The sequence below is a fragment of the Falco punctatus genome (assembly GCF_963210335.1).
Source record: "Falco punctatus genome assembly, chromosome: 3".
NCBI classification, from domain to species: Eukaryota; Metazoa; Chordata; class Aves; order Falconiformes; family Falconidae; genus Falco; species Falco punctatus.
This window is the reverse complement of record NC_137582.1, coordinates 97,959,777-97,971,578: the sequence shown is the minus strand read 5'-3', so window position 1 is coordinate 97,971,578 and position 11,802 is coordinate 97,959,777. Positions and strand designations below refer to the sequence as shown.

The following is an 11,802-nucleotide window of genomic DNA, read 5'->3' as shown; positions in this document are numbered from 1 at the left end:
ACAAAAACTGTACCTTCCTGTCTGTCCGTTCTTGACAGCAATATTGATGGTTTTCAGCTGTTTGATACATCAACTCTGTTTTCATTTTGTGATGCTGTGACCTGATTTTTTTTATAGTGACTCTCTTTATATCACTAAACAATGTTGTTTCATTTCTGTATTGAATGACTGCTCAATCTCCTTTAATATATGGAAAAATGAAAATCTGCATCTGAAATTGCATTGATTTCAGTTATAAGGAGTTGGGGTAATTGTTGGAATAAAAGAGTTTGTATAAAGCCTGTGTAAAGGGACAGACAGGTTTTACCTAAACCATACGTGGAACCAGCTTGCCGGTTTGTAAAAAACACCGTAAGAGCTCTTGAAATTTTAAACTAAGGATGAGGAGGAGGTTTACAGGTGCGGTGAAGAGTTTGTTTGGAATGGCAAAGAAGTACTCCATATTCTCAAATAAGGCATTGGCAAAGTCAGTAAAACTCATTTAGGAAACAGGAGAACAGGATATCGGGCTAAATAAATGCCCTCTGGTCTAGAGGTTTGGAAATCAGGAGGAATGTCTGGTTTTAAAGGAAGGCTTTGGCAGTATAGGGCCTGCCGGCAACTTGGTGGGAAGAGGAGACTCGGTACTGCAATACAGGAGGGCGAAAAAAGTACATAGGAAAGATGGAGTTAGTCATCCAGTGAGGGCAGTACTGCTGCTCGCAGAACAGAGCTACGGTCAGGTAAGCCAGGTTTAACTCTGTCACCAGTGACAGAAGCCCTGTGCCCCGATCTTCCCGTCCTAGGTAGGAAAAGCATGATATTAGCACTGTGCTGCTGCTGGCGGGGCTGGACGGGGCTAGGAGCAGCCTGGTCTAGCAGAAGGCGTCCCTGTCCATGGCAGGGGCTTGGAACTAGATGATCTTTGAGGTCCCTTCCAACACAAACCATTCTGTGATTCTACACGTATGCCCCTGAAGTTTAGTCTGGGAGAGGAACGTGCCTTTGCAACGCCACAGGATTCCCACCGCCTGGTTCCTGTCACAGAGCTGTCAGCCTGCGCAGGCTGGGTGCTTCTCAGAGGGAACCACGCGGGAGGACGCGCTCCAGAAGTGCACCTGATGTCCTCCAAACACCGGTGGCCGCGTGGCCACAGGACCAGGCGAGGCTGCTCTGAAGTAAAGCCACCAGTAAAGTAAACACCGCATGTCTGGTGGTGCGTCTGGGTCCTCAGCACCAACTGTACCGCTCTGCACATCCACTCCCCCTGCTCTGCCATGCTGGATGGTGTGGGCATAGCCTGTGTCGTTCTGTAGGAGAGGAGAAAACCTGGGAGGACGGGAGATGACGATGGCAATGGGAAGTGCTGGTCTCCTCCCCTTAGCTGGGATAGCGGCTGTGTTAGGGGGTGATGCCAGAAGCAAAATGGCTTCAGGGAGCAGCTAGTCAGGAGATCCGTGTGAGGAGAAGCAGCCGTCGTCTCACTTCTCAGCAGTGGTGGAGCCCAGTTCAGAACATCCCTATCAAATAGCTGCGCTGTGATGGTGAGCAGCGATTATGAACCTTGAAAAAGCAACAGGCACAGTACACGCTGCTGTGGTGTTTCATTTCACAAGACAGCCTCATGTAAAGCCAAGGCAGCTTGTTAAATTGGGAATGCAGAAAGAAGGGTTCGGTGTTTGCGTGCAGCATAGAAATTGCTTAAAGATGCCGTGTTAGAGGCGCACAACAGATGCACATGGCTAGAAAAAATCAAACCTCAAAAGGCAACCCCCCGCTAAACTTGGCGTGGCTGAACACCAGGAGAAAGGAGTTCAAAATGAGACCAAACCCTCCCTTTTGTGTCCAGAAGATGAAAATGCAAGTGAAACGATCGCTCTAGTAAGATGCATGTAAATACACACAAGTGCAGACCAAAAAGAGATTTCAAAGACCAACTTCCTAAAGGCCAAAAGAAAGAAATAAATGGACAAGAGCAGGACAATCATCACGGCTTTTGCAGTGAGGTCGTGGCCCCTGGCCCTTGCAGATTTTGGAAGGCTGCACGGGCAAAAGGGATCCAGTTGACAGAGTCTGTGAGCATTTCTGGAAGGTTTTCGGAGAGGTTCCTCAGAAAAGGCTCTTTAAGAAATTAGCCTGGCGTGGGTTGAGAGGGAAAGTTCACACACCAAAAAAATACCCGAATTAGAGAAGCAGAGGATGGGAACAAATGGTCAGGTTTTATCCTGGAGGGAGGGCTCTTACTGTCTTGACTAAAACCAGTACAGTTCAACATATCTGTAAATAACCTAGAAAGGGAAGTGAACAGCAAAAACTATTCCTGTATACTGAGAATATTAATGGTAAAGACAGCAACAATTAAAGCTATGAGGTGTTACAGAGAGATTTCATGATACTGGGTGATAGGAGTGAAAAAATCATAGATGAAGTTCAGTATTGATAAACGTTAAAGTTGAAATTTTAAAAAATAATCCTAATTTGACAGACACAGCAGTGGGCTCTGAACAAGCTCTTGCTACTGAGAAAAGAGGTCTTTGGATTCCTATGGAGTTGCCAGCCATGTGCTCGGGAGAGGTTTGAAAAACAAACCCTAAGAAACATCTTGAGTGTTAGAAATTGCAAGGAGAGGACAGACAGCAGAGCAGAAACACCGCTGTGGCACTGCATGGGCTCTCGGTGTGACCATGGCTTGAATCCTGGTGCAATTCCAAGTCCTGAATTGCAAAAAGAATATGGAGGAACTAGAAAAAGCCACAGCAGAGATGTATGATTAAAGGTATGGATTAGCCTCTGCATTAAATGTGAGAGGACTATTCAGCTGGGAAAGTTAATGCCTGAGAGATGTTATGTGATAGTAAGACCAGATCACAAGTGGCAGGGTGATGATAATTACGGTATGAATATTTGCCAACTTTCGTAACATTGAAAAACATGCCATTAAAAGAAATTATTAGGCAGCAGGTCAAAAGCAAACAGAAATCTGGTTTAAAATGCTTATCTGTGTGTCGGGCACTGTACAGAAGAGACAAATGTACGTGGATTGAGAAATTCAGATCAATGCACAGACCCGGTGAGCTGTGCTAAACCCAGCAGGGACCCGTGCGGGCTGGGGCGCGAGGTGGCAGCCGGCAGCAGCGCACCTTGCTCTTTGCTCCAGCCACCTGCTGTGGCCTTTACTCCTGGCTCCGTGTTGCCTGTGCGGGCTTTTGGTCCGGCTCAGGATGGCTTGTCTTAGGCAGACTGGGACAATGTGCCAGGCGACCCTCATGTGCAAAAAATGTTCTCGTACTGCTCCTAAAAGCGCGGCTGTTCCAGCCCCGTGCAGGGTCTAGCGGAGCAAACAGCTTCTGAAGAACACCTGGCTTACCTGAGAGCCTCTTTGGAACCCTTTTTAGTCACCAAAGGTTGCTAACCCATTCTACGACATCTATTTTACTTACCGCTTCAATGCATGCTATCAGTGCTATTAAAAATGCTGAATTTTATGATACGTTGGTTCTGATAAAAGAAGTACCAAGAGCATTAAACCAGGGTTACAAAACAGGGTGAGGGGGAAAAAAAAAGTTGAAGATGAATCTTTGGTTTTGTTTGTGCCGAGTGGGTATTTGGTGGGCTTAACTCCTAAGCAAACCGGCACCTTCACACTCCAGCGTTCGCGTCATTTGAAACTCCCTGAGTCTCTATAAAACAAGGCACACCTTGTCAGACACCGCGAGCACGCTAGGCTTTTCCCAGCTGCGCAGTGAATCAAGGAATATGTAAGAATTAGCGAAAGGGTTTCAGCTACCAAAATCGCTCAGTTCGTATCGCCAGGAAAAGCGTGGCTTGAGAAGCTTAAACAGAGGGGAACTGGTAACGGGCAGAACTGAGCAGAACTGCAGCCTGCTCTTTTAATTGTTGCCTCTTTTCCCTGAAATCTGCCTGTTCTGCTAGTAGTTGGGTTTTTTGGATGCAAAATAACAGCAGTCCCGGGCGTCAGGCAGGTCAGAGGAATAGTTGTTACGGGATGGCTGAGAGCGCCAATGGTGTATTACTGAGCATAAATGATCGCGTTATTCCTCTTGGCCTCCACAGGAAAAATGCATTTTTAGGGAGAGAACTTTGAGGTGTTTGTTGGTTCCTCCGCTTACAGTGACCTGCATGCTAATCTGTGTCTGGGCATCCTTCTTTTAATTTTTCTCATTGTCATGACATCTCTCCTATCCTTGTCTTTTCCGCCGAGGAAATTTAATGTTCTGCTTTTGAAAAAAGGGTGTACCTGAAATGTGGTGACACCGAAGTACTTGCATTTTGCTTCATTCTCTTTGTATATGCAGACTTTGCCTGTCTTTTCATTACGTTTCGCAGTAAAGCACATTAAGAAAAGACAGCATATGAGTTGAGTTTTGAGTTCTTAGCGTACGTGCCATCATGCGTTGCGGATCTCTGTGCAGTCGAAGGTTGTGGTTTTGTGCTCTGCTGGTGACTTTGAACGAAAACAGGACGTTGGAACCAACTTGCAGCAGGGCATCCTCTGGGAAAGCCGTTGATTGTGACTGGTAGCATGCGTTTAGGTTAGGTTTTTGAGTTCTTTTTCTGTGGCATTTGTTCATCTAAAGCACATGCAGAAAATCTTCTTTCGTAGTCATTTTGACAGCAAGACCCAATGCAGCAGAGCACTTGGGCACCTGGCTTTCCACTGAAAGGACTGATTTCTATTTAGCATTTATTTCAGTGTGAAGTTAGTGCTGGATGTAAGTTAGAACATAAATACTTCGTTTAAATTCAGAATCTGGAAAGCTTTTACTTTTGGTTGTTTTAAAAGGCTACATTTTGCTACATGGAATTCACTCTTGATAACTTTTTATTTTCAAATTTGCTCAAGAACTAATTTGGCTATTTCTGTCCCAGGAAATGAAGAGACGACGTATAGCCAAACCATTTTCAATGGAAAAGTTGCTTTATCAGATTGCAACAGCAGAAGCAAAAAAGGAAAACGGACCGACTCTGAGTACAATATCATCACTTCTTGGAGAGCTCAGGTAACGAATTGGGGGCCTGTTGTACCTATTTTGTTTTCATTGGCAGACTCCAGAGGTGGATACGTAAGTCACCCTTTCAGACGCGTGTCTTGCACCTACTTAACCAAGCAAAAGCCTAGCAGAGAGACCTGAAGACAGCCACACGTGGAAGAAGCAGTTTCCTTTGCTGTGTCTGATGTGAGCATGCCCGTGGTTAGGATGTCTTAACTCTTAAGAATTCCCTGCTTTGGGCACCATCAAAGAATTTAAACTACAGTTTGCCTTGGGTTTTTATTTTGTTGATTCTTGGTGCTGAGAGTCGAGATTTCCTGATGCATTATGTGAACTATGTGGTGCCAAGCGCTTAAATACCTTTCTTTACTTTTTCAGTCTCTTGGCATCACAGTAGCCACTGTCAGCCCATGTCTGTAATGGGTTTTGCACCAGGAACCCTGGTCTTCAGCATCAAGATAGTTATGCTACGGTTGCAGAAGGTACTTTGTATGCAGAAAGTTGTCTTGATTTAAACGACTGAATAAGGGAGCAGCTTATGCATGGGTGCTAACACATCTTGCATTAGAACCTGAACACTTTAAAGAAAAAAATAAATAAATTCCTGCTCCTTTTTCTCTCCAGTGTTAAGGAAACATGTTTAGGGTTTCTCTTAAGATAGGTAAAAAAAGAAAATATAATGTTGCCTGGCTTCCTGTGTAATGATCTTCTCTTTTGTTCCCTACCATGTAGTTGCTACCTATCTTTCAAGTTTGTGACAACTGATACTCGAGATGTCAAGAAAGTTTTGATGAATGGAATCTACAAACTGTATTTAACTAACTAGCATGTTCATTTGGAAAAATTCCAGTGACATATTGAAGGGGAAAAACAGCCCATGTGTTATTTTAGTGTTCAGAAAGAAATACAAAGAGGTGTGCTGACTGCTTTACCTGCAGCTGGTTCCCTATGGGAATCGTCACTTCCAAGTGCTTTTCTTTTTTGTATTTTTTTTTTCCTTGAAGAGGAAAAGTCTGCAAGTGCGAAAGGTGAAACAGAAATGTTGGTGCTTGCTGTTAGACCATCACATCGACCTCTATCAGAGTGGTTCTCAAACTTGTTCTTATGCTTAGGTTGGAATTCTCTGGAGGATATCGGTCCTTCCTGTGGCTGCTTATGTAAAACAAAATCCCAAAAAACAAAAGCTGAAAAAACCCAAAGTGGAACGCTACCATATTTTTTTGTCCTTTGTTTTGTTTCGCTTGTTTGTTCTGTGCCTTTTGCTGCCTCCTCTCCTGATCTGCCTTGGTTGCTCAGTTTGCCCATGCCATTTGCTTAGCTTGGCTCTCCACCCATCTTCAGCTGTGTCTGGTGGTGAGCTTTTTTATTGTCCCCTTCCATCGGCTCAGCTCACTCCACACTTGCTGTCTTCCACTCGGCTCCAACCTGACCTGCTCTCCTAATGCTGTGTAGTTCGGCATAGGAAGTGTTGTCCACCTTGCGGACGCCGTGGGCGAAGGGCGGCTGGAGGGCTTAGTCTTTATCCTTAATTGACCTCTTCTTTTTCCCCTGGGTGTACAGCAAGACCTCCGTCTTTTGGCACAATCACTTGCCCTGCTTCCCCTTTCCTGCCTGAAGCACCTCGTGGCAGCAGGTTCTTGGTTCATCTCTGCCTCCTGGTGAAGGTGGCTGTGTCACTCCTGAACAGCAACGGCTCCTCCTCTTCAAGGTGGCTTTTGGCAACTTCAGGAATGTCACCTTAGCTACACCTCCCGACTCTCCACATGGCCCCGAGCAACCATCGACCGACCTCCAGGAAGTACTCGGCAGTCCCCAGTTCTCTGTGGAGCAGTTTGAGAACCACTGCCTTGATACAGCGGTCGCTGTTAAGACCCGGAGATAGCTTTTGCGATTAGGCAGAGTCCCCGTGGTGCTGGCTCTCGCCATGCGTAGGGAACGGCACCAACCACCAACACTCAGGGCTTTGCTGTGTGGAGCTAAGGTTTCAGTGATGAGCGTGGTAAAGGGGTGATTGTTCATGGCTTTGCGGTGGTACGAGGCGATGCCGAGGTCTAATTGCATTAAACGTTCACAGGGACACGGAGCTGAGGCAGCGGCGGCAGCTTTACGAGGCAGGTCTCCATTCTTCAGCACGCTACGGCAGCCACGACAGCAGCAGCATGGGGATGGATGGAAAGAAAAAGCCTCGAAAGTGGTTGCAGTTAGAGACGTCAGAGAGAAGATGTCAGATTTGTCAGCACCTGTGCTATCTGTCCATGGTGAGTAAAATCCTTTGCCACCGCTGGGGTGCTGTCCCCCCTGCTCTGATGTCCCGTGACGGACTAGAAGGGTCGGAGAGACAGCAGGTGCCTACGGAGTTGTCTCGCGCATCCCACATGAGATGCAGAGATGTTGGTTTGGTTTCTGGCGGAACATTCACTGCCTGGGGCAGCGGTGGCAGAAGACAACACCGAGCGTTAGCTTCCCTCCCCCGGTAAGGGATAACCTAGTGGCTCAGCTGCTCTGGGATACCCAGGCTGCCAGCAGTAGTAAGCCCTGGCAGAAATTTCTCGGGATGAGCTAGCAACTCAGATGTGTGCCGCGGGTCTCAGGTGTGCAGGCACACCCGTGCTGTGACCATTGCCCTGCGAGCCAACCTGCAGGGTGGATGGATCCCATCTATCTGTCCGTCAAGGTAAGATGCCGTTTGCCAACCTGTCTGCTCAAAAATAGAAGTCTTGCCCATAAATTTTGTCTCTTTTTAGAAGTAACCACCTACTGGCTTTTAAAGGTGTGCTAACCACCGTGGTGACACTGCCAGGCTTTTAGCTGTATGCAGAACACCTAGAAATACAGCAATTTCATGAAAAATACCAAAGCTCCTCCCACGACCTTATGCACCACATAATTCCAAAGTCAGTTATTTAAATTAACATAATACACTGCGTTGGAGTCCATATTCAGTCCTTTTTTCTGTCATCTTTTGGGTTTTTTTGGCTTTCAATGGAAATGCAGTGTAACTGTTAAATGAGGAGATCTAGCCGCTTCCCTCCCTAGGATAAAATATGCTCAGTCTATACGTGTCCTCACACCACTGTTTCAGCAGCGCTAGTTTGAAGGAACTTTTAAAATTAGTTTCTTTAAAAAAAAAAACAACCAGCCAATCATAAACCTCTTAACTCTAGTCCGTTTGCTCTGGAGTAAGCGTAATCGGGGGCAGGCTTTTCCTTGTCACTCTGAACAGTGGTAAGGGACAAAAAGCAACTCGGATGTCGAATTCCAAGCGGAATGTGTAGGCTTGGCAGGCAGCCAGCTGAGCAAATGTGACCTTGGCTGAACGAGACAGTAGCTGAGGAATCCTGTGGCGAAGCTGCTGATTTTATCCTTATTCGAGACAGCGTTTAAAGTAATGGGATCCGGCTGCTTTCAGGAAACCTTTAGGCTACATTTTAGATACCGATCAAGCTTTATGCACACATCATGATTTGGATTTGGCTTTTGTTACTATTGGTGTGTGGGTTTGGTGTGTTTTGTTTTTTTTTTTTAAGTATATATGTTTGCCAACACGAGCACTCAAAAGGGGATACGTAATTTCTTCTTCTTGCACATGGTGAATCATTTCACAGTGCGTAATGCTGCTTGTCTGTGCCTCCTTCCACTAACTTGTAGTAAAGCAGAGGTTTGTAATTCAGACAGTAATTCAACACTGTGCACCTAAAATGGTTACAGTTTGGAGCTTACTGCATTTCTTGATTCCCTACCTCCGTATTTTTATACAGGTTGTACAGGAGAATGAAAATGTTGTCTTCTGCTTGGAGTGTGCCCTGCGGCATGTGGAAAAACAGAAGTCTTGTCGGGGACTGAAAATGATGTACCGTTACGATGAGGTCCGTGCAATATAGCTTTGTGATGCTGCTGAGCTCTGACACTGAAACCTTGGGAGCTGACTTAACGCTGGCTTTGTCCTACCAGGACCTCAGGAGACTGTGCTTGGGGTGTTTTTGGTGTGGGAAGAATGTGCTTTATTATGATCTAAGTAAAAGAAATAGAGGGAGACATGATTACAAAGATGAAACCTGAAGCATAAACTGCATGAATATGTGTTAGGGAACAGAGAAGCCATTTAATGCTTTGGGATGGTGTAGAACTTGAGGCTGTACTTTGGTTAATCAGGGTAACTTCTGTATTTTAGGATAACTTCTCTCTGTTGCTAACTGAAAGTGCACGCTGACTTACTCCAGTCCAGCCCGAACCTTCTTTAAGCAGACTTGTAGAGTACTTGTAGGTGAGAGGTCCGGGAATGGCTTCAGGCCCATGTGATGATGAATGGGCACAGAACTCGAGATGGTCATTTCGGACCGTGCCTGGGCTCTGGGCTAATGCTGCACTGCAGGACAGCCGAGTAACGCCCCCCTGCCTGCCCAGTCACCTCCACTGTGCGTGAAGGGAATAGAGACTGGGGGAGCATTTTGCTCTCAGCCTGAACAATGGACAGTGAAGCAGCGGGAGAAATGAGAAAAACAGCTCTTAAGAGATCAGTGCTGCTCTGAGTAGCTTTTTGGGATGGGCCTGTCAGCAGCTCCTGATGTTTGTGCGTAGAGCTGTGGGGGAGAAAACCCAATGGGTCAGAGTCTGAGGAAAATCTTAATTGTAGACTCTGTTCTGGTACCAGGTGCTGTAGGTACAAACAGGTACAACCTACAAAGCCCAGACAACAGTGAAACTGCCTTTGTAATGTGATAAACACTGAAGAATTTCAGGAAGTTCATCAGAAATTTTAACGTATTCCCCTTATGCTTGAGATTATTCAGGCCCTTACATCCTGTGTTTTCACAGATGTGTTAATTCTACTGCAGTTTTCAAAGCCGCTCCTTCCAGCAGAATCACACACAATAATTATTTTGGCTAGGTTTTATAATTACAAAGTAGATATTTTAGGCTGTGCTGGGAAAGGCAAGACAACCTTTCTTTCGGTATGGGATGATAATGATGACTTTTTTCAAATTTAAAAACCTGTCACAAGGTTTCCACATTTCTGAAAGATACTGACCACACGCGTGGTATTACGGAATTTTTTTGGAGGGCTGTGGGTGGTGGGGGAGAGAGAACCTGCATGTTAATGCCGTTTGTAAAATCTATTGAGCTGTTAGGTAGACTTAATTGAGAAGCTCTTTCAGGTTTGCGTGAAAATAACTTCTTGACATTCTTACTAGGATGGGACAGCTGGTTTACAAAAAATACCTCTCTTCCCCCGCCCAAGCGTCAGGATGAGGGGTGGCGTGGCTGGCCAGGCACTTGGGTGTGCAGCTCAGGGCCTCCTGGCATCTGCCCATCATGGTGCTATGGACCTGCAGCCCCTTCCCCTGCGCGACAGCGAGCTGGCTGGCCCTGTGCCTGGGCTCAGAGCGCCGGGACCCTAAACAGCGTTAAACAAAAGTAGCATCACTAGGAAAAAAAAAAAAAAAGTGGAATCTTTTTTCTTAATTTTTCAAGAAAGATTTAGTAAATAACAAAAACTGCAAGCAATGTTACTGTGGATTTAAATTTATGGCGTTCATAACTTTGTTCAGCAGTGGGATTTAAATTGTATCTGAAGAACATTTCTGACCCTAGCGAAGCAACCTTGCAGCCCAGCGGCTCTCTTCTCGCTCAGTGGCCAGAGCTCAGAATTCCTGGTTCTGCTGATCGCTGGCTTTTAAGTTTGTTGGGGGAACCTTCAGCAGAGGCCGCACTGGGACTACACAGTACTTTACTTTTTACAGAACTCCCAGTTTTGAATAAGTATTACAGGAGGAAACTTTTGGCATCATTTACAAATACATAGATATTCCCCCCCCACCCCTCCCCAGTTAGGTGCTTTCAGTCAAAAAGGCAGCACTACGTCTCTGTCCCTCAGAAGTGACTGGAGAAAGAGCAGATGCTAATTTTGTGGTTTTTCTCCCACTTTCGCTACAGGAACAAATCATCAGTCTAGTCAATCAAATCTGTGGAAAAGTATCTGGTAAAAATGGCAGCATTGAGAACTGTATCAGCAAGCCTACACCAAAAAGAGGACCTCGTAAGAGAGCGACAGTTGACGTGCCATCATCTAGGCTTTCATCCTCCAGTTCATCCAAAAGTGCTTCAAGTTAATCCTGAAGATGCCAACACTCTCATTTTGTCAATTTATATATATTTTTTGTAATTATTATACCATAGTTTGGAGTACTTGCTGTAGAATACAAGCTGTCTTTGCACTAGCTCTAAAGAAGATTTTCTTCTGGTTTTAGAGAACTAATTTTGTTTTAGCATTAAACTGTTGAATTTTTTTTTTTTTTGTACTTAGAATAGATAGATACAGCAGTCTGATTTTTTTAAACTGCCGTATGTTCACTGTTTTAAAACCGGCAAGGGGCTGATAAAATATTAATTTGTATTGTCCCTATGGCTGAAAAAATAAAAAGCCTTTTTGGTAACTGTGAAAAAAGGCTTTTAACCCATTTTTTGAATAGGTTAAAGTTTGATGTGTTTTATAATTTGTTCTCCAGTCATGTGAGCAGATTTTTCTAAAGAGAAAAGGGATAGGAGACAAAAACTTGAAAGAAATTGCTTTACTTTGGCTGTCTTTTATTCTGTCACGGCAAGATGAGTTTTGTAATTTTTTAAATTGGAGAATACACACTTTCTTTGGGAGGTTATGGCAGCTGAAGATGGACTTTGTTTCCTAACTGTAGGCAAAAGGAGGAGATTTGGAGTATGTTCTCTTTTACCAGCACATCACTATGCATCTGTTTTGAGGGGGAAAAAATAAAAACTTTAAAAAAAAAAAAAAAAAAAAAGGAGGAAAAAAGAC

General features: G+C 44.9%; 1 protein-coding gene across 3 annotated transcripts in view; it reads left to right on the top strand.

Moving 5' to 3' along the window:
* JARID2 (jumonji and AT-rich interaction domain containing 2) overlaps nt 1-11,788 on the top strand; it is a 225,032-nt gene extending 213,244 nt beyond the window's left edge. For all 3 annotated transcript variants that reach the window (XM_080381719.1, XM_080381721.1, XM_080381720.1), the window contains 4 exons: nt 4,870-5,000; nt 7,066-7,249; nt 8,750-8,857; nt 10,926-11,788. In XM_080381719.1, coding sequence (XP_080237845.1) covers nt 4,870-5,000; nt 7,066-7,249; nt 8,750-8,857; nt 10,926-11,102 — 600 coding nt within the window. In that variant the 3' untranslated portion in view covers nt 11,103-11,788. The remainder of the gene's footprint in view (nt 1-4,869; nt 5,001-7,065; nt 7,250-8,749; nt 8,858-10,925) is intronic.
* Nucleotides 11,789-11,802: the final 14 nt, after the last annotated feature.